Source organism: Strigops habroptila, chromosome 9 (assembly GCF_004027225.2).
Source record: "Strigops habroptila isolate Jane chromosome 9, bStrHab1.2.pri, whole genome shotgun sequence".
NCBI lineage: Eukaryota > Metazoa > Chordata > Aves > Psittaciformes > Psittacidae > Strigops > Strigops habroptila.
The window spans coordinates 12,562,509-12,586,240 of NC_044285.2; the positions used below are offsets into that span (position 1 = coordinate 12,562,509).

The 23,732-nt window shown below is 41.3% G+C and overlaps 1 protein-coding gene across 1 annotated transcript in view; it reads left to right on the forward strand.

Moving 5' to 3' along the window:
- The first annotated feature begins 1,370 nt into the window (after positions 1-1,370).
- The window catches only part of TNFAIP8L3 (TNF alpha induced protein 8 like 3), a 47,971-nt gene continuing 25,609 nt past the window's right edge, over positions 1,371-23,732 (forward strand). The window contains exon 1 of the mRNA XM_030496723.2: positions 1,371-1,641. Within this exon, the coding sequence (XP_030352583.1) occupies positions 1,590-1,641 (52 nt within the window). The 5' untranslated portion in view covers positions 1,371-1,589. The remainder of the gene's footprint in view (positions 1,642-23,732) is intronic.

Sequence of the window (23,732 nt, forward strand, 5' to 3'; positions counted from 1 at the left end):
ATTTAATGAAAGTAATCAAAACCAAAAGTCAGAATTTGCTTTCATGGAATAAAAACCAAAAGTGCCTTGGTACAGGCCTAGGGTATAACAGCAACATTACAAATAACAACTAACTTTACTCCAGAGGCTGAAGATTTTTGTGTCCCAGTTCAGCATATGAATGTGTGTATTCCAGGGCCAGAAAGCTTCAGGTCTTCTACCTCTTCAGGCTCAACCTGATTTGAAGGCAGGAGAGTGTGCTAAGATTAGCCCTAGAACATAAGGCAAACTCTGGCTTCATCGTAGTTCTAGTTCTTACACTCAACACTGCACAGGATAAGCCATCACTGACAAGACCCATTGAGTTTAGAAAGAACCCTTATCTGTTTTTTTTTTTTTTTTAAGTGCCATGTTATATGCTAACAGAGAAAGTCAAGAGCATTGAGCATAGTCTGATGATGATAATTCATAGATGCAGCCTCAAAGCAGTGTCCAGACATTGTTTTCTCCAGCAATGAGGACCTGAGCGGTTTTGGGGGAGAGTTACCAAGTGAAGAATGAGATATCTGCGGTCTGCAGCTACAGGCATACGGCTCTGGTTGGAAATTGCAGTAACCTGCAGATAAGTGTTCCAGGCTTTTAGGGTGTGACGTATCTGTGGATCAGTTAGATTATAAAGTCTGGTTTGGGATGACATTTGGTTCCCAGCTAGAAAAAAAACTTTTGTTACTGCCTTCCTGGGATTTTTGTTCTAAAGTTCAAGTGATCTTTGGCCTATAACAACAGGAAAAAATAGAAAGTAATAAATGCAAAGGGAAAGAAAGATCTGCCTAACCTCAGAGCTGAACTCAGTGTTCAAAACAATCTTCCAACATGGCCTTCGTTTACCAAGTATTACACTTTCACCCTGAGCTTGTGAATAACGTGCAAACAGGCAGCAGCAAAACTCACTCCTTCAATATTCTTCTGGGCACTAATATCCAATGGTAACTGACTCTTCTCCATTGGCCTCCGACGTTCTGACTAATTTTTGCGGACACTGATCACTAAGGAGAGGGCGCTTGTGAAAAGTGACAAGGGGATGACTGAAGGTCAGTGGAGATGCCCAGAAGACAAGGAAAAGACAAACTAAACGGGGATGCAATGGCAGCAAATGTAAAGGACTGTCATTTTGGTCGTCTAAGTCCTGCCTTAGGAGCGGCCTCGGCGCGGGTCCGGCCCGTCACTCCAGGCCATCACCGGCGACCCGCGGCCCGGTGTCTCTCTCAGCCGAGGCGGCCGGGCCGACGCCGGCGGCTGCGAGAACTTGTGTAACAGGCTCGGGGAAGAACCCGCTCCTCGCCGCGCCCCCGATCCCTCCTCCCCTCGCCGGAGCCCGCCCGTCTCCGCTCCTCCTTTGCAGCCAATGGCACTAAGCGAGGTGGCTGCATGTGGTGGCGCGGACCCAGCGCCCGGGCTGGGAGAGGAGGAGGCGGCAGCCGGCTCTGCTCTCCGCTTGCTCCCAGCTCCCGCTCCGCGGCTGCGGGCACTCCTCCTGTCAGCGGCGGCCAGCCGCACGCCGCACGCCCCAAGCCGCCCCTCGGTGCCTCTGCCCCGCCGGTTCCGGCAGCATGGACTCGGACTCCGCGGAGCTCAGCGAAGGCGAGCTGGTCTCGCCTGCAGGTAAGAGGGGCTGCTCCTGCCTGGCCCCGCAACGACGGGTCGGGGGCGACTGCGGGAAGGAAGGGGTCGCCCAGCACACACCCCGCTGCCTCCGGGGCAGCGCTGCGAGGCTCGGCGCTGAAGGGACACCGCTGCTGTCCCGCGGCTGCCGAGCGGTCCCGGCCGCCCCGCCGCAGGACGGGCAGTATCGGAGGCAGAAACCTCCCCTTTCCCGCCCGCCCCGCGGTGGTGCGAGCGGCGCCCCGCTGCTCCGGCGGCTGCTGGCGCACAGACAGACCGCGGGAGCGGGACGGGTGCGGCCCGGCGCCGGGCTCCGCTCTGCCGTGGGTAGGGGCGAGAGCCGCGCTTAAGAGTTCAACCGCGACGTGACAGCCGGTTGAATGAGCAGCGCTGGCGTGAAGCGGATGCATTGTGCTCTGTATCCAGAGGCTGCGAAGTTTTTTGGGTTTGGTTAGGGCTATTTTGCTATCGCTCCAGGAGCACAGCAGTTAGCCCTTGTGCAAAAGGGGAGAGTCCCCCTGAGCGGCGAGCATGCAAGGCCCTCGGGCCCCATCGCTTTTGTTTTCAAGCCCTAACTTTTCACCAGAAACCATAATGCTGTTTGTCTAGCTGCTGCAGCCGCATAGTTCTGAGATGAGACAGAAGGAAAAAAAAAATAAAACTCTCTCCTGCCATTTCCAAATCTCCACATTCCTGTGCCCTGCACAAAACAAGCCGCTGCTGGTGAGCCGCAGTCAAAGGCTGTCCTGCACGAACAGTAAGTGGGGATAGCAATAAACTTGTGTGAAAGCCAGCATACCCAGAGGTAGGTTTGCTCTTGTGGCACAGCATGCATCCATGCATCCCAGTGCCAGTCCATGGGGAACTGCTGTCGGCTCAAAGCCACCCCCTCCCCCATGCATGTATGAAGTCTGTAACTCATCCTCTGTGAACAGTGGTGTCACCTAGCCTCAGCAGAGCAGGCTGCAGTGGTGCCACACACACTGGCATGTGAAGGATGCTGGGCCATTACTGACAGTGGGTGCAGAAGGGACCTGTTTGACCTCCAGCTTCCCATGGTGGAAGTCACAGGCACCTCCTCAAAAGCTGTTTAACTGGCATCAAACACAAGTAAGCACAGTTGCAATGTCTGAAACAATCCTAGTGATCATAAAATGTAATGAAGTTACCATGTCGCATTACAAGATCTTTGAGAAAAGTCTTTTCACCAAAATCTGTCCAGTTTGGACATGTCCTTTATCCCAGCTGGCACCTTGTCCCACCCGCAAAAAGAAAGGTTTCAACACCAAACAATATTTTAACTACGATAGGAAAAAAATGCCAGCTATTTTGTGGAATATTTTAACTGTTCTATTAATACAGTAGTGACAAGCAGTGATAGGATGAACACTACCCTTACCATAAGATCAATAGGTGTTATCTTGCCTAGTGTCCGAGTAGAATGAGATTTTATAGCAGTCATAAATCCAATTCAGTTTTAAATATTAGGAGTCTATTAGGGGATACCTTGTTCTGTGTTTTCCTACTTGTGATCTAGAGAAATAAGACTAGCAACAGGTCACAGAGCTCCTTATATTCATAAAGCTCCATTAGGCTGAACTTAGTAACAAAGACCACCAACAGCTATGCTTTTTCATCCAAATATCCAAAGCAGTATGTGAAACACAAGTTACAAACATCACATTTATGGACAAATTAATGTACTATCTCCTGCCAACAACTTACTCCTGTTCTGAATAGGATTTTCTTTTAAATAAATTAAAAATAACTATGCTTGGAGATTGCCATAAGTGCTTTTTATGTCATCACTTGCTAGCTGCCAAAAGTTGATGTTCATCAGTCTCCTCTTTTCTGTTCCTGCTTTGTACTATCTAAGAGAAGAAAAATCTGGAATTTTGACCATACATGGCAGATGCCTATGCAGTAGAATAGAGTGAAAAAATGGTGATTTTGTCTCAACCAGTTGCAATAATTTTTTTCTGCACTATAGAATTTCTTGCCATTTGTCCCCCATCCTCTTCTGAAAAATACATTTTTGCTAAATTTCATTTGGTCTTATTTCTGTGCTCTACCATATGTACAGTGCTGTATCGTGTATGTGGGTGTTCAGTAGTCATGCTGTCAGTCACTGCTGCAGGCACAAAAGCTGAGGGGTTATGGTGTGGGATTCAGTCACCACCTTCTTCAGGGAGGTGCCACACCACAGCAATCCCAGTGACCAGGAGCATTCTGCCTGCAGCTTGCAGAGCAGTATTTGAGACAAAGTCCTAGTAATGGTTCAGTTTTGGTCATTGGTTAGCTGGGATTTTGTACTGAAAGTGACACAAGCATCAATGTTTATTTCACTCTTCATTACTTTCAGCACTTCCAGGTTCATAAAGCAGTGACTTCAGCTTACACAGTTAAAACTCCTTGTAGCCATTGCTCACTTCTTAGGCTGTCTGATTGTTCAAAAGCCCAGTGTGATCCAGTTTGTCACTGTGGCTCCATGATGCTAATGCAATACAGATGTTTCAAAACATATCTCATTTAAGGGTTTGTACTACTTGTGCAGTACTTAGACAGCCTTTTGCTCTGTCCTGGTGGAACGGCACCCCTGCCATTCCTGGGACTCACATGGGTGTGCACAGGACAGGCTACCTTGTACGCCCCTACCATCTGCCGCACATGCTTGGCTTCTGAGAGCCAGCTGGAGTCCTACTCAGAGATCCCAGCAGCCTCATTTCCTTTAATAGCCAACTTAAAGCTGAGTCTCCAAGGAGGCAGAACTATTTTTTCTGTGTTTATTCTGAACATGTTGTCATGATAGCATCTTCAGATTTCTTTGGTGCAAACAAAAAGCTCCTTGTACTCCAGTAGTGCAAGATGTTAGCTGTACTTTAAAACAAATAAACAACAGAAAGCACCACACCTCTGCACACAAGAGCATCCAGCTCCATGGCCTTGCCTTCCACAATCTCCTTCACACCCATCCTTTACTGCTTTGCTTTTGAGTTGTCTATATAGTAAGAAAGTTTTGGTTTGTTTTTTGCCAAAAAAGTTACTCATGAAACAGACCCCCAGTAAGAGCATTAAACAGGTCTTCATGATCCTGGAGAAAAAAAAAAAATAATAAAAAAAAATTTTTACTGCAAAAATAAAAGTTACATGCTTACTAGCACTACCCTCAGTGACATTTCTTGAATTTTACTGCAACTAATCGTATTTTTCTTGCCCTATAGATAAGCCTTTGAGAACTGAACTGGTAATCTTAAAAATAGAACGCTGTTCTCATTTTTTAATGTCCACCTATTGAGAGGTGATTTTTTAAAAAAGAACTCTTCAGTAGAGCACTGAACTACTTGTTCCCAGCCCTTTCATAGGCAGCTTAACACATGAAAATATGAATCACCTATGCCAGCTTTCAGAGTAAGATTACACAAAAATCCAGGTCATCACCAACAGCAGTGATTTTGCAGTGGGTTTCGAGATTCTGCATGTAAGATAAAGGAGGCAACAGACCTTCATTTGGTGTGCCTTGCCCTAGGTGCCCTGGCTGAAACAGGCTGGAATTCAGCCATATAGCTTTTAGGCTGTATTGATTTAAGCCTTTCTACAAGCTACTAAGAACGTAACAGTTCCATTAAAAAATGGACATGGAATTCTATGTTACGCTATTAACATATGATAACTAGAAGCTAAATTGCCTGTATGGTCTTAAACAAAAACAAAAAAAAACCAACCCAAAAAAAAAACCAAACAACCCACACAAACAGATTGTTTTCATGAACCTTAACACATGCTGGAGAGCTGGTGCCTTCTGTGGCTTTCATCCTGCTGAAGTCAAAAGACATTTGGCCTAGGAAAGACTACAGCTTGCACTCTAACTGGAGCCCTAAACTGGTGACAAGATTTTTGATTTTTTTGTTTGAAGCATTAACACTGTGAAGCATAAAACTCTCTGTGATGCCAGGGATAACAAAATGAAGACAACCTTATCACCAGGCTTGCATCCATCATGGCAGTGGGAGTTGTCTTATGGTGTTCAATAGGGCCAAGATCTTACCCCAAGCCTCCTGGCACAAGAATATTAATGCATTTCAAATTTTTAATAAATTATCTGAACTCTACCCTGGACAGGAAATATATTCTTAACAAGAATAGGCTTAACCATTATTTACTGTTGTAAGCCAGCCCTGATAGACACAAATAACTTTTCTGTAGCTGTAATATTATTTGATTTGCAATGCTTAGCAAATAATTTTCCTGCAAATCATTCATCATGCTACATGAACTGCCTGTACTTTCATGATATTAATCTTTTAAGCCTGGTACATATTTTAATCACTGTTTTACAAAGTTAAATGCCATTGAAGAGCTAATATATTATTTTTAAAATTAATTAGGAAGTGTACCATGAGATATTTAGTACAATGATTTGAGGCATCAGTAATATACATCTGTGACATAAAATGTAAGTAGGCATTTTATAACTCTTTTTGCAGTATTACACTGGTCATTTGAATAACATTTGTCATGACAAAAGGTATATTTTGCCCCAGAGTGTTTGAACAAGGAGGGTTTTGATTTAACAAAGCTTTATTTTGATTCTATGTAGAAAGTTCCAACTCAGATAAGCAATAATATTTATCAGACTTTAGACAAGCCAGCAGAAGTCATAGATAACAGCATGTTGTACGTAAGGAAGCTAGAAAATAAACAAACAAACCACAAACCAAAAAAAACTTCTTTGGAATGGAAGGTGCAGGCTCTAGTGGATGCTTCTGTTATGAAGTGTTTTCCAGCACCTACCTAATAAAGGGCTCTCCTTTCCCTTCTGCTGGAAAACAAAGGAAAAACAAAGCTAGTTGAAAAAAGATGGACAGATGACATACACGAACTAGCACATCATGGGAAACCATGCTCCAAACTCTCTTACAGTGCTTTTTGGCTCACACTGCAAACTAATGCAAGCATGTGTCCAAGTTTCTCTGCCAAGAGTGCGGGCAAGAGACACTTCAGGATGAGCAGGCAGCAACTGCCTGTAAGAGCAGCAGCTAGGGCAAGCACATGAGCCAAGAGCCTGGTTGGGTGAATTTTCTTTGGATCTCTTCACTATTCCCTCCAGGAAACACCTGGGCTGCTGATTTACATATAGATCCCTTTTTAGCACAGTGACTGTCAGATTGTCCAGCTGGAAAAATCCTACTTCTGTCAAGTTGAATAAGCAACTTGGACAAGCAGAGTAGACAGTTTAGTTGAACAAGTCAACTTGTTCAGGCTTCTGGGTTGTTTTTTTTTTTCTTCTTTTGTAAATCAAGCGGAATTATGAACTTGATAAAGCACTGGATTGAAGCCTGAGCTCACCTGCCTGCATCGTAGCCAGTAGTAACTGCTAAGCAGCAATAGCCAATAGCACTTCTCAGTAGCTTTAATAGTTTCTTCCTACTTTTGAGGATGGCATATTGAAACACGTGGCCTCAAGAGGATTTGTCATCATGGGTGAAGCAGACTCGGGCTCCCAGGTAAGGACAGCAGGCACACAAAAGATGTATTAAGTTATTTTAGTGCATAAATATTTGATACTCTTGATCAGAACTACTCACTTTCAGGACAGGGCATGCTAGTGCCACCCAGACACACATACAGCATACAGAAAGCAGCCACAGTTTTGCCAGGTCAGAGATAACCCATTTCTAAGGCACAGGGGTTGATTTTACACTTACATGAATGATGTTGTAAGGGGCTCTCCATAGCCCCAAACTGAGCTGTTCCCACCTGAAATTATGATGCTGCTAGCAGTCAGTGAACAGAAAGCCTCTACTTTTTATAGTAGGTGAATATGGATAAGCCTTGGTACAGGAATATATGATGCCAGATGAAGTTCATAGACAGGAATGCAAAGCACATAGCAATCATCGACCAGTCCTATCTGCCTTGCCAAAGGCATGGAATGAGAGCGAGTTCTATTTGATGTGATATTTTGGCAATAGTGGATGCCTGTACAAGGCAATGAGTGCATCTCCTCAAAAACCTCACACTTCCTGGTTGAAGAAATCGATCTTTTATCTTTTCTTCTCATCTACACCAAAGACTAAGATGTCATGGTAGGAAGAGTGTCACCTGACTGTTGGTAACAGAAGAACAAAGCTATAAACCTCAGATAAAAAAGGAGAACAGTAGGCCAGAGAGATAAGAAAGTTCCTGAAGACCTAGTCTGCCTGAGAAGCCTTTGTATTTGCATTTTACCCACAGCATCAGCCTGGGGGTGACAAGCCCTTCCAGAAAAGTAGGAGAACCTTGTAACGTTTTAAGGGCACTCTTCTTTTCTGGTAAACTAAGCAGGACCTGGCTGCGAGCCCAAGCAGTGGTACACAATCCTCTGAACTGTTTATCTATTAATATACTTCCTGGCACTGTTTCAGCCCATGCCAGATAGCCTCCCACAAAATGTCCTGGCATGAGACAGAGGATAACAGTGGCCAATATGAATTAAACATTTGGAGTGTGGGAAAGAATTCAACTTGAATCCAGATGGCAGTACAATGCATGTACAACAGGTTCTGTCCCAGTTTATTTACATAGACCCTGTGGTCAGAGCAGGGTGCAGAGATTCTTCACTATTACCATGACTTCCGGTGCACTGCTTAAGGCTGTCCAGCTGCTAGACTGCTTGTGGACCACTCTCATGGCAGCAGCCATGGGCCAAGACCTGGGTTTGGAGTCTTGCCCAGTTAGAAGTGTGTCGTTTGCTGTTTGTCTGCAGAAATCTCTCTGCCAGTTAGAGTTTGGGAGGGCATCTTTTAGGCCAATAAGTCTGACTGAAGGAGACTTATAGGAAGCTAAGACTAACTTGCTGTAATAATTATGACTTTATACCCAAGACTCAAACATCATCCGGAAAAGCCACGTTTGCTCAGACACCGGCCCATGATTTTCCTGCTTTTTAAGGCAACCATCTTTAATGAAAAAGGCTGAGAAAGAGCAAAAGTCACTTTGCTGTCCTTTCCAGCAGTCACTAATCCCTCTTTGCTAGAGATTCTGTTTGAAGTCGAGTTTTATCAGTTGGTTCTGTCTAGCCTTCCTACAGAGGAACCAGTCTCTCTGTACAGATGTAGGTTTTGTTTAATGTGTGTTGATGTAACAACAGAAATTAGAGCAGGGAAATTATGTCCATCTATGATATGAAACAAGCTTCGCCATTAAGACATTCCTTTTGGTCCTCTTACTCATGCTAGTTTAATATGAAAGGTAATCTGATACACAAATACTAAAAATTAGGAGAATACCATGCTACGACCAATAAGCATTTCATTTCTGGCATTAACTTTGTTTATCCAAGCAGCTTGTGTTACAGGAAAAGCTAAATTTTCTCTCTTTGAAGAAATGCATTAACACTATTATTGTGTTACTGTTTCCTTTCCAAACAGTTTTCTCTTTACTTTTAGAGCACATTGTTTACATGGTCCAATCACTGACATATGCAGATCAAATACAGGTTTCTTGAATTTTAAAGTAAGTTGCTCTTTCTTTGGTTTGTTTGTTAATTAAAATAACCATCTTTCAGATGATTTTTTAAACAAAACCTGTGTGCCATATAATGTTTTGACAGGTGAATGTCTGGTTTTTGTTTACTTGTATTTAATTTTAATTTTCTCTATTTGTGCATCATTTCCCTTTAACTCCCAGAAGTCAGAAGGAAGTAGGTTAAAGGTATCAAGAGCAACCTTCGTGTTCACTTCAAAGCAAGTTATAGTTAGTACCTCACTATTTTGATACTCATCAGTACTTTGATACATTATTTCATTAATGATCTGTTAGCAGAAATGTTTACTAGTAGAGGCAAAAATAATCAGTACAGTCATTATGATGCACAGCTACTGGATTTTAGACAAGGATAAAGAATCGGTGAGGAAAAATGTTGACCTGGATTACAAATTTACAAATGGGATAAGAAGTTCAAGCCTAAGCATATGTAAAGACCACTGCCACAAACAGTAAGAATGGAGTATACTGGCACTCTATGACTTGGATTAACTGGTGCCTTTTAAATATAACATGGTCTTTAAAAGAGGAAGGTTTTGTTCTGTGATTAAACCTCATCTCTGGCAGAAACCAGCTTCTATTGTAGAAAGGTGTCCTTGCCTATGGCGGGGTGGGGGGGACAACCCACACACTAAATGATCCTTAAAGTCCCTTCCAACCCAAACTATTCTATGATTCTAAGTCTAGCCTGAGCTCAGCTATGAGGTGTGTCTGGTTTCTCTCTTACCTGTATTTAAGAGTCCATTTCGACATCAGTTCTTAAAGGTTGGTATCAGATATTACTCTGCATAAGAATGAATGACTAACACTCTATGTGTCCTTGGGGCAGATATGGCTGAGATTTTACTCCTGTCTGCTTGCCTGACAACCCTCAAGGGAAAAAAAACCCCAGACCAGGGTATTAGCCGAAACAGTCACCACTGGCATTTCTCCACAAAACACTTCCCCCTACAGAAATCATACAGAACTGATGGAAAAATAGTAAGAGGGGGAAAAAAAAAAAAAAAAAAAAAATCATCTGAAGGACAGATAAATACCAATGTGCTCCATAATTCCATTATTTAACTTCAAATTTGAGATTAAAGCAGATGTCTGGGGGCTTAGAGCAGTTCCAGTACTTAGTTAATCAGCTGGTATCTGTTTATCCTCCAAGCCAGGTACTCTCCTGTAGTTTTGAGGCTGACTTCCAAACTGTGAACTAGGATTCTTTTTAACTAGTTGGTATGATTCACTTCAAGAAGTTCAAGAGAAAGTTGTGCTGATTTTATTCACTGCTAGGCATTCAAAAGCATAGTTATGAAGAGCCAGAAAATAGCCACTTCCAATGTTATGTTGCTACATGCAGCAGCTCATGCTGGTAAAAATTGTTATTTTGACTACATCAAGAACAGTGAGTGGAACTGTTCCCTGGGAGGGCAGGCAGAAATGCCTCATGCTTTGAAAAGAGGCCTGGCACATGCAGCCCACTCTGGCACTCAAAAGGCAAGGAAGGTCAAAAGCTTTCCTGAACCCTCTCTTTGAATGCCACATGCTACCAGAGAGGACAAGTCCCTTGCAGGAATGCAGTTACCAAGATTTTATCTATATTCTCCATCTTCTAACCTCTACAGTCTTTTTAAATTCTTTCTCTTTCCACCCATCCTCACCTTTTACACTAACAATTTGTGTTCCTTCTCCAGGTATTCACATCTTTCTTGCATATAATTGATGTCTCATTTCCCCATGCCTTGGCCAATATACTATTCTTTGCAAGCATCAATTGTTCCCATATTGATCTGATTTTTCTTCCTCAACTCATTCCTTCTCAAATACTCTTGGGTTTATGATTTCTGCCACTATAAGAGGGAGTGAATGCTGTCAAGTTATATTTAATGAAAGGGAAAACTGATGGGAGTAAGATTCTGTCTTGTCTTTATAATTAGAGGTATTAGAAACAGATTTGCCTTGCCAGAGGAACCAACCTGCCTCCTCTGGCAAACAAACAGTACAGGCAGTGGGTTTGAAAATGAGATCGGTGTTATCTTGATTAGTAAAGCATGCTGGGAACAGGAAAGTTAATTTGATCTTGAAATACTGAAACAGGTAGATCCAATATTTGCCAGAAAGTGAGAACACAATAGCATCTCCACAGATAGCAAAAGCTTCCCTGTTATTTCCAGAGTGCATTCCTGAACAAAACAACTACTTGGAGAAACAGTAGAGCCTCACCCTTGTAAGATCAAATCATTGGGCTTGAATAGCAGATCCAGAGAATAGATGGCATTTCTCTCCAGACACAGAAGCCTGTGACTGTCATTGATCAAATGAGGTCGGAGGAGGACACTGCTTTCTAGTGACATAGCTTAATTACAGGCAATAAAGGAAAACAGAGCCTAGCCCACCTAGCCCTTTTGCAGAGTACTGTGGTGAACCATGTACACAGATCCCCTCCCCTCTCGCCCCCCAAAGTTTACCAATATATTTTTTTAAAAGTTCTAATAATTTTTCATTAAGAGATATTGTGAGAGGATTCACGGAGGCTGCCTCTAGAACGTAAGCAGAAGCTTTAAACAGCTGTAAAGAGGTAGCAAAGTTGGGAGATGCTTCTAGAAACTAAACTTTTCTTCCTTCAGGACAAAAATGCCTCTTTCACTGTGTGTCCTGGGTTCAGGACATCCATGTCCATTGAGACAAGGATGAGTGCACAAAAATACACCAAGGGAGGCTTTAGGGAAATGAAGCAGAAGAATCACCAAGAAGGTGCAGGTTCACCAGAACACTAACACAGCACCTGCATCCACCTTTCCACTCCACTGCTGACCTGGCTGAGTTGAATCAAACGCAAATCAGAGCAGTCTGCCCTTTGCAGGGCCAGCAGCTTCCCTGACACCCAGGTTTCACCTTCCATCACCAGGGTGGCTAGAAACAGGGTCCTCACTCTCCACCACAGCATCTCTCTGGATCTCTAACTCCAAATGCCAGGCCCACCTCATTCGTCCTCAGTCAGCAGCATCTTGTGTGTGATTTGGCAGAACACAAGAGGACTCACAGTCCTGCCCAGCAGATCGGGTGACAGACAGGGACAGTACAGCTTTGCCCTGGTTCAGCCATTCCCCGTTTGCATGGTGCAGCACCACAGGAGAGACATGCTAACATTACATGATAGGATTTTGCAGCCAGGATGCCTATGTAGCTTTCAAATTCCCAAGAGCTGTGTCTGTGCTTGCCCATCCATGCACAGAAGATGAGTAACAGTTGCTTTTGCACTGCTTAGAGCTCTGTGTATTTACCTTTTAGAACTTCTCTAGGAAAATATTGCCTTAGCAACAGCTGAGCAGTATTGAGACCGAGACAAGTGATGTGTAGGAAGAGAATTTAGGGTCATGATGGGGGGAACCATTATTCAATGTTTTCCATATTTTTGCAGAAAAGAATTTAATTTCCTTGAAGTTACCACAGTCAATGACAAGCAGGTAGAAAGGTACATGTCTAATACCTCTGGCTGTGCACTGAAATGAAATATAAGTAGACATACCAAATAACCAATGCAGGCAACTACAGGCTGTGAGTGGTTTTTATTAATATACTTGCTACTAAAACAGTTTCTGTATTTGTAGAGTTCTTTTTCCTCAGCCACATTGGATGGGAATTCAGATACTTGTTTATCATAACGGCACACATGCTAATTCTGGAATACTTTCTTTCCTCAATTTTACAGACAACAAAGAAATAGTTACACTTAACAGAGATTATAATTTAGGGACAGTTGATGCCTATGTTTAAACCACTTCACCAATGACACACAGACTGTTTGCTCTACAGATCATGTGTTATTGAAAACATTGGGGGAAAAAAAAAAAAATCTTTAAATAAGGACTTTGCTTTGAAAGCAATATGGCTTCTTTACCATGATGAAGTGATACACAACACCATAAAGCTCGTAAAACTCAGCAATTTTGTTGCTGCAATTTAGTTATTCACTTGAATTCTTTTTGGTTTGAAACTTGCCTTGGTCTAACTTCCGTTTTCTTGAGCCAAAAACTTTTTTATACAAAGCGCATGTGCCTGAATATAACTAAGGTTGTTTTTTTTTTATCCTTATGTAAATTGGACAAAAGTAATTTTCCTTAAGGAAATGCTATATATAGAAAAGCTAAATACTTTCAAGTCCTAGACTTCAGTAGGTTTTCTGACATCATCCCCAGAGAGGCAGAAATACAAACAAACAATATAAAAGCAGTTTCCTTCATGAAAATACACAGAGCACCAGGAACAGCTTAGTAAGTAGAGAGAACAGTGTCCTGCAGAATGGAAGTCTTTATCCTGTTGGTTCACGTTTTTCACTCTAGGAATGATCATGCCCTGTTACCACAAATGCACACACATCAGTAGGCAAGACTTTAAAGCAAAGTTTTAAATATTTTTAACAAATGTCAAGAGCTGAATAAATCACAGAAGGTGTAGGCTCTGCCACTCAAGAGGAACAGTGTGGAATAACAGCTCTGGGAAAGAAAAGAATGCTACAGGGCATTTTTGTGCCATCAAATTTGCAGACTGTTATAAATCAATCTCTGCCTCCCCATAGTTGCCCCTGGGAAGCACTGTGGCTGGGAAGCTACCTCCCTAGGGAGAACTGCACACAATGCTACTGCAGTGCTGGAAAAAAACCCTGCATTTTGACCTTTTGCAGCTCTTTCTCAGGCTTTGAGGGTAGCATACCTGCATTGTGCCAGCAGTTGTAGTAGGTTCTCTTGTTGGGGTTTTTCCTGGTTTGTTTCTAGCAGATCCGCAATACAAAGGTTTATATGCACAGACACACATAAAATTTATATTTAAAGTTACTTTCACTTGGGCTCACATATACACACACACGCTTTTCATGATGTTAAGGGGAAATGGACACTAGCTTGCCTAAAACAACTTACACTGAAATGGCAAATAAAAATTAATCATCTCAGGACAGTCCTATCTGAGCCAGTGAAAGCAGGGTGACCAATTCTGCGATAGCACAGTGACTCAGGTAGAGGAGACATCACAGAGGAAACATTAGATAGGTACAGTTAATAGGACAACAGGAAACGTCTTCAGACTTGAAAAGGGGAAGTTCCAGTTAGGTATAAGGAAGAAGTTCTTTACTGTCAGGGTGGTGAGGCACTGGAACAGGTTGCCCAAAGAAGTGATGAATGTTCCATCCCTGGCAGTGTTCAAGGCCAGGTTGGATGGAACCTTGTGTGACATGGCCTGATGTGGCATTATTAGGAAGCTTCCTTATGTTTCCACATGCTCATTTGGAAAAATGATGGAAAGAAAATACCCTGGGTTTTCAGGTTGGCTTTTATTTTTTTTTTCTTCTGTTCTCAGTTTTTGCATCATTTAAAAAAAAAAAAAAAAAAAAAAAAAAAAAAAAAAAAAAAAAAAAAAAAAGGAGCACCAAACAATGACAGGATTCCTTTCCTCATAGAACATCCCAGTAGGTGTGTGTACTAGTAATACTGTATTCATATTAAGCCTGGACTTCCATATTAACAGTTTGTCCACCAATTTAATACATTGTAAGAGGTATGCATCATATATATATCTTTTAAAACTAACTTTGCCATTTCAGATTTCTATTAAGTAACACCTTCCTGAATTTCAAATCAAATAGGATTTGAAATTTAAGGACATTGTAAAGATACCGGTCTAATTTCTTTGTGCAACCTCCCATATCATACCCTTTAAAATCTGATGGATGAAGTACTGGACTGACAGCAGGGTCTTAATCACAGCCTTAAGCAAGTATTTCAGTTGATCTATTTCTCCTCCTATTCCTGGTCTGCTTTGTCTGTTTACCTTTACTATTTTTAGGTTGGAATGTCTTTCATTATGAGTTTGTGCAAAAAGAACCCCAAGATGTTTTATTAAAAGTTAGTAAATATTAATATCAATGCAGTGCATGGTCACTGCAGGTACTTTTATAGACATATTATAACTTCCAACCCTGAGAAAGAAGCTGCACCTTTGCAGTTAGCACTTAAATATCATCTTAAATATGAAAGGTCCATATGCATTCAGTATGGTCTTTCAGAAACCTTTCATAGAAGGCTGCTGTTCAGAGCACTTATTTATCTTAACCACAGTTGACTTTCTGTCATATTAAACAGATTACTGTGATTTTTTTTTTTCTAATGAGCAGAGCTACTGCACATCATAAGACAACAAAGGAATGTTACAAACGGAAGTAGAAAATTTGTATTTTTTAACAATTAAACCAAAGAGAACACACATTTTTTCTCCCCTCATTTTTCCGTTTGCTTCCGATTCTGACTGTCCAGTTCTCTGGCAGTGAAAGCATGTTTAGAATAAAAATAGAACCCACAATTTGAAACTTTGTTTTGCTTTTCCCTTTTAATACATGAGCCTCTGACTGAAATGAGGAAAGCCTTTCACCCAAAGAGAATTTACCAGAACAAAAGCAGCTTGGCAGAATTAACATGCTCATGACTACTGGCATATTTTCTAATACAAGTCTTCCAAATACAGGGTGGGATCAAGCTCAGAGAGATCCTGATCAAGTGATAGGACATGAGCTTCCTTCCATGACTGTGATAAACCAGAGTCTAAGAACACAGTCTCACTAAGAAACCCACTGTAAGTCATAGAGTGAAGAGTATTCCCTACAGCATGTAGAGTCACTGTTTTCTTCACAATCCCAGTTTCATTTGTGTGGACCTTACATATATAACCCACCTACACCATAATCCTCAAGGGGTTGCTTGCTGCCAAGCTCACCTGTGTGCAGCCCAAGGAATATAGACATTTTCCAATCCTGTCTGCTAAGGCTTTTCTGCAGGATGATGGCTTTCTAGGATATTGAATTTGTGCTTTAAAACCATTCACCTTCTGTTGCTTCATCTCAGGCAATGCCTCAGTGGAAGGAATAATAAATTCTCTAAGGTGGCAAGACCTGGTAAGCTGTCACTAAACCTCAAATTCTAGAAATCTAGATGAATCCTGGTCTGAAATATTACAAACTCCAAAATCAGATCCATCTGAGGCACAGCTTTTCATTAATAGAGCTCTAACAATAATCTTGCCTGTAGAAACACAGGTTGAAGTTTTACTAGTGAACAGCTGTAGTGGATAACGTTATTTTCCTTCTCTTACATCTCAAGATCAGTTCATTCAATCTAGAAATGAGATCACTAAAGAACATTTCCCACACACACACATACTGGAAGATTGCTAAAGTTAGTTAAATGCACACGGGGATCAATGTCTGTTGGAGACAGAACAAGAAGCACTCAGCATATTTTGCATACTTGCAGTCAGGGAGATCGAGTCTGACATTAGAAAAATCTTTCTAGCTGTGGGAGTTACAAGCACTGCATTAAGCTACGAAGGGATGTTAGTCTTTAGGAACAGATTAGACAATTATCTCTTCTAGCCTGCTGGTCTTATCTCAGAGAAAGGAATGGATTGGATGGTTGATAAAATATTCCTTCAACCTCATGCTTCTGTGATACTGCAACAATACACAGCAATTTGAAGGTTATCTGGGTGATATAAACGATTTTATACATCAAACCAAATTGTTACCCCCGACTTCGCTTTCTGTGTGAGCAGACAGAATAACCTTTGCCAAAAATCGGTCCCTAACTCTATCTCATTTTCAACACCGATAGTCTTTCAGATACGACCTCCGATCTTCCTGTAGAATGCTTACTATCTGTGTCGGTCTACCAATCCTAACGTTAGCCGAACAACCCTCACTGGCTCCAACTTTAGAGCTTCTGAGCCTTGTTCACTGATCAGTTACCTAATCACTAGGTTGCAGGCAATTAACAAACATTGATTTCCAAAGTGTAAATGCAGACTGCTCAATTGCAGAGGTTCATAAGACACAGCTGGAAAAGAAAACAACCACTTGATTATTTTTATCCTTTCTTCTCTGCAAGCTGAAAAACCATAGATTATGTTAAACCATGAGATCAGGGTGCACCACTTGTGTGTATTTTACGCTATCAGATCACATTCACAATCCATTCTCATCTCCTTAGGTTCAATTCAAATTAATCCCTCCCAGCATCACCTCAGCTATTACTCATGCTCAATTGCTACAGCAGGCACTGCCCTGTAGACTGCCCTCACCTCTCCAGAAGCTAGTGTTCCTCCAGAAGCCAGGTGCAGCCACCTTCTGTGCCAGCTGGCTTGGAAAGCAGAAAAAGAGCCAGTCTAAGTCATCAGCAAACTATACCTGGAGGTCTGTCGGTGATATCTTGTATTTAGGTATTGTGTAGCCACTAGCCATTATTGACACCTAATGGCAATCTTAAATAATACTATAAATATATCTCCTGTAGGTATCGTAGATGCACCTTGCCTAATACCCACTAGAAGCATTTTGTAGGTGTAAATTACACCTGGAGAATAGGAAGGTGGATTGCTGCTCAATTAAATTACACCAACCTCTCCCAGCCTACACACTGATTAGGTGTTGTTTTACAGCTTAACGGTGCAGTGAGACCAGGAGGCAAATTATACCAAAACATAACACCAAGTGTGTTGCTGAAGAGCAGATGACATTGTCAGCTTTGCCAGAAAATGTATTCTATACATTAAACATTCAAGTTCCCATTTTAATCTTGTTATAGCAAAGCCATATATAGCAGGGAGGGGGAGGGGGGGGGGAGTATAAGTGTTCCTGAAGTGAACTAAGATAGACTAAGCAGGCATCCATCTTAGGAATCCTAGTTTTACCCAGGAGGAAAGGGGGGGGGGCGGGGGGGGGGCAGGGCAAAAATCAATGTTATAAGCTAGGAATTACAGCTAGCCCTACTCCTTTCTTCATTGTGCTATAACTTTCCCCTGGAAAAATCTAAGCAGACTGAAGGAGGGGGGGAAATATTAGAATATTCCAGAATCTTCTTGTGAATTCCAACCTCATCCTGGCTCATAAAAGGAGAGACTTGAGACACTTCAGCCTTCCTCCCACAGGCTTTGGTTTCCATGCAAAGTAAGGGAGAAGAGATGCCTTCCAGGTGGTCACTGTGAGGACCAGGTCTTGAGTTGCTCTGCTGAGTGTGTAGCCAGGAACGCCAAATCTTTCATTCAGTTTTTATAATTCAAAATATGGCAAGGCTAAGAAAACAGACTCTCTGCAGCTCCAGACTACAGAAGGAGACAGAGATGCAGGCTGCCTTACAGAGACAGGAGTCCAAACCAACTACAGTCTTGCCTTCTATCTACCTGCAAGCCAGCCTTTAGGAGCTGCAAGATTGGAACTTGTGAACACAAAGGTTTTCTTAAGTTTAATCATAGGAGGGAGACAAGGGAAAAGTAATTTTTCCTCTCAACGAGTGTGCCACAGAGTCACTCTGGGCTGTGCAAGGAAAGTACATCAGAACAAAATTACTGAACTACAGTGCATGAATAAAACTACTACAGAAAGTAGTTGGCATAATGCTCAGCTATTCTGCTGCTAGAAATAAGCTAATCAAGCCTTGATGATATTCATTTGAATATTAAAGAAGGAGTTAAACATTCATGTACCTCTGAGATGAAAATACCTCAACAGAAAGCATTTAAGTCTAATAGAATAGTATTCCCAGAGACCCTTTGAGCTTACCATGTAAGAAAACACCATTTCTGTGAACACCACTTCAGCATAGAGCATGTACTTGGTTATACCAGTTAACTCAACAGTTTCCTCTCTTTCATTGACTTCACCACTAAATAATATCTCTACTTTAAAAAAAGGGTGGTGGGGAGGAAACAAACAACAAAAAACAAACCGAAAACTACACAAACTAAACAAGCAAAAATTCAAATGCTGCCAAACTAACATTAAAGTCACAGAGTGAACAAGAGCCCTTTAAAGACACTGTCTGATGGATATGTTACTGCACATAGTGCCAGCAGAGTTGAGTCCTTGGTTCACGCAGGACTCCACAGAATGCCCTGCCAGACACCATTAAGTTTATGGCTACAGAATTACAGCTTCAGATTTTTATATGTTTAGCTTGGCTTCTTCCAGCAAAAAGTCAACAACTTAGGCGGTTAAACCCATTCTCAGTTCCATGAAATAGTGAACCAAAACTGTAGTGGCCACCCAGACAAACTCTGGTTCCACCTGTGCCTGCTGCCAGAGCAATAGAAGGACCACAGAAACTCTACCCTATACATACACCCTGTACCGCTGTGAAAAAGCTACTGTCTTGCAGAAGTTTTTCCACACAGGCCCCACTATGCTTTTGTAGGCTGCACTGAGCAATCACTGAGTTAGACCAAGGCTCCTTCCAGCCCAGTGCACAACTTCTCACAGCAGCAAATGCCCAGACAAGAACTTTGTAATATCAGAAAAAAAACTTCCCACAGCCGCCAACAACTAACAGCCCCAAGATGTTCCAAGTTCAAAGGCACACCAGCAGTACCAAAGAGCTACACACCCACCTTGCAAGTTGCACCTGTATTTCAGCCTTCTATCACCACCTTCTCCTTCATGCTCCCCTGCAGTGAATAACACACCCTCCACTCTGCCTCTCTCCCATTTCAAGCAGCAGGTGAAGCTGGTCAGTTAAAGCCTTGATTTGCTGATGAGGAGCACCTGGTGCTGTGGGTGAGACAGCAGCAACACAGTGTTGCCATGTGTATCTCCCATTACTGCACGTCTCAGATGCATAGACCAAAATCTAACACCATGGTTTATGTTATTTTGAGCCATTAATTAATTTTTATCCTCACTTTGGTACTTCGAAGTCTGCTATGTGGTTTTCCATTTCAGACATTCCCATGCTCAAAGAGCACATTACAAATAGGATCAGAGACCAATCTTCCAGCCCTTCCAGAATACAAATTAAATCTGCAGTATTGACAATGCCATATGCAAGTAGCAATTGCAGAGTAGGGCTGCATAGCAAGGCATAAAAAGATTCTGAAAGTATTAAAGGAATTTAATTTTTAATTGGACTTTCAGCTATTGACTGTTTTTAAAGTTCTATTAGTATTTTTGGAAATCAGTGACAGCAGTGTTTGTCTTGCAGTGTAAAACCAGTTACTATATGAAATAAGTATCTTCAGAGTACAGTAAAGCAATTTAAAAGCTCAAAAATACTTTATTAGCATTATGGGGAAAAACATAATTACCAATTTTGCTCTTAGTAAAATTAATTTTGTTTATTTTTAGCCTGAAGCAATGTCTAATCTTGCAGTTTTACTTTGGTAAAACTCCCATCAAGTGAGGGGTTAGTGCTAGACATAAGTCATTATGTGGGAAGGAAGCAGGAAAATATTTTTCTAATGAAATTTTACAAGTTGTTTGGAGTAGGTAGCAGGTATTATCAGCTCTGTGGAAATTAAATACTTCAGTGCCATCTTGGACTGTGAAAATCACACTTTTAAGAGTCTGCAAGGGATATAGCACTGAAGTAGGCAAAATTTAAAATTAATTTACTATCCCACTAGCAGGGTAGTTTAGGTGGAAGTTCTCACTCTGGAAAAGATGTTATTTGTGTCTCTCTCTCACATCCTTCACTATATCTTTCACGGTTGCTAAGAAACAGCAGCATTACAGTAGAGTAATCATTCCTACTCCATTCGAAATTGTAGTTAATTAGCTGGTGTGCGAAGTGGGATTCCTAGCATGAGAAGAGAGAAAGTTTATGTTTAAATGCACAAACTGATACTACTGAATAACTGAGGGTTCCGTCTAAATCAAAATATTCAAATGGCAAAAAGCTTTGAAAAGTTTACATTTCCCAGAATGTTTTCTAATACTTGGGTAGAATAAAGGAATCATGATTAGCTGCATCCCAAAATCTGTGCTTTTGCAGACCTTAATGAAAACTCTCAGCTTGAGTGTGAAATCTGGTGGGTACAAAGACAAAGATGATGTGATTGGACATGGATAGCATATACAGCAGGAGGAAGTTTACAGCTTAGGAGAAGGTGAGAAGTAAAACTGTGAAGGTATACTTTTTATATGGAAATAAAAAAGAATCTGGTACAAATTATTGGGAAATAAAAATGTTTAGGTTAAACATATATCTGATTATCCTTGTCTTCTGCATGTCTTATTTAACTGAATAAATTTAAACATCCTGGTCTTGAACAGAAATGTGTTGGTTTTGTCATTTGCCAAGGAATTTTCTAATTAGTGCCTTTGTTGTATGGTGCTGTAGTCAAAGGATTTTGTCACTTGATTTCCAAACATGAGTGAGAATTTGGTATTTCATTACTGAAGGACAATGAACAAGTGCCCGCTATTTGAAGCTCAGGACAAATCTGTCATTATCTTTCTAGCAAATTTGTGGTAGCACTAATACCACTTTTTAATTCAGTCTACTAAGGGAATTTTAAATACCTCAGAAACTGATTGCTGTGAAAGCCTTCTTTTTTAATTCTCTGTACAATTTTGTATGGAGAGAATTTTCATAACTTCCTCTCGGAGAGGAGAAGAAAAAGTTGTTTCAAATAGGGATGTTACAGAATGACCTTTCTAGTACAAATGCAAAGGACTTCTCAGTTCTCACTGAGCAGAGACTCTCATAGACTATGTAGGTGCTAAGTGTTAATATTAATAACCTTCTTTATCTGTGCTGTTAAGACAGCCTTCATTTTAGTGCTTATTTTTAAGAGCCAACATGCTATGCATGATACTTCTTCATTAAGAGACACTCTGCAACCAAAACCTGACCGATATTTTTGTTCAGAATGCTTTGAGAGCTTTCAAATTATAAAAAATGTAGAAAAAATATGCTTAAAATCCTTATTTTTAAAATATGTATGTGTTGCTATTTCCAGACTAAGATTCAAAAGTTATTACTCTGATTATCTCTCAAGCCTCTCTTTTACTTGCTCTACATAATGGTTTAAAGATTGATACATTTTGTAAGAAATCAATGATTATTTCATTTTATTACTGATTGGGATGTCAAGGGGCTTTTAAGATGTGTTGTAAATAAACAGTTTGACAGAGGCTGTGACCCAAAAGAGAAGCTATGATAATTTTTGGAGCAGCAAAGTGCTATTTTGGAAGTGATCTGAATAACTAGCTGCTGTCAGAGGGGCAGAAGAAAGTTAAGAGCATATGATCGGCAGGGACGGATGCAGCCCTGACCTAGAAGAGGAAGATGCATTGACAGCTAGAAGCGCATAACAAAATCAATGAATTGATCAGAACTGGGGTAGGGCTTTCCCTTCTCCCACTCTTCCTCTATCCATCCCAGTTTTGACTAGAATTTATATGGGTAAAAAAGATCTCTGTAAGATACACATTGATAAGGACCTAAGGTCCATATACTGCTGAGGGCTTATTTTGGCCTTCAGCAATTTGCAGAGTTTTGTGGGGATTCTTTATATGTTCCATTACCCCCAGATAATATAGTGTTAAGAAGATCTTCAATTCTAGCCATAAAAAATTATCCGTGGTTGATCATTGTTGGTAAGAGTTTTACAGAAGCTGGTTTGTGAGAATGCAGCTTTAAAAAGCAGAGTGCACATTCCACAAAAGTCTGTTAACACAAAAGTGTACTTAAAGTACATAACTATGTATTTTAGTGTACCATTACTCTTTGAATGTCATTGTGAAAACGTAGTGAGGTGTGGTATAATTCAATGAGATGGCGAGTTTTGTTGCCAAATCCCAAATCTAATGCATCATTTGATTGTAAGGAATGTTACCCAAGGGACTAACAGCCCTACCTGAGCCTAGCACAGTGGCGTTAAATTATCTTTTATGAGATTAATCTGTGAATGAAATTAACCATGAGTTAGAGTAGCTTGACTATAATAATCACAGATTCATCCGCTATCTTGTGAGTGCTCTTTGGTAATGCCTCACAGACTAACTCTGTTCTGATTTGCTCCAGAGGACTTTTAGAATAAGGACTGCATTCACCAGGAGTAGCCATGGTTCTGGCTGCCCATATACAATGTAAAGAAAAAGCAGAGGTATTCTGCATATGGTCAGAAACTGTCCTCCCCCCACCCATGGCACGTCATTCACTACCTTAATCCTGTCAATCTCTGCAAGAACTGCTGATTTGTTGTCTCCCATGCAGAGATGAATGCAATGTCCTAGAAGCATCAATTTAGATGGTAGTTCTGTGCCCAGAAAACTCGAGGTCCTAAAACTAACCTAAAGAAGCCTTTATTAAAAACAGTAGATAGGCCTGTAAGTGCCAGTCCCTTAATATATGGTCATATGGAACATCATGGCAGGGTAATTCCACTCTGTAGGAAGGAGAGCAGTTTGTGTCAAGCTGCGCTCTGCCTACAAGTCCGAGTATTGTTCAGCATTGTTTCAGGGAAGTTCTTGTAAAGGCTGGTGGAAATACAGATGTGTTAAAAATGGATTTGGCTTCATGAATCCTCTGACTAAAACTACTTATGGCACAAGCAGCAATAGCCACTATTAGGGCATATGAATTGACATAGCAGAACGGGAGGAGCTGGCAGGATGTACAGACACTAGGCAAGGGCTGTGTTCCTCTGTTCCCAGTGGCGCACTCTGGCAGATCTCTGTGCTCCAGTGTTTCAGCTTTCAAAAGGAGCTTTTGGAAAAGGGCTATGGAATAGCCACTCAGTTTACCCTTGACAGAAAGCAGCAG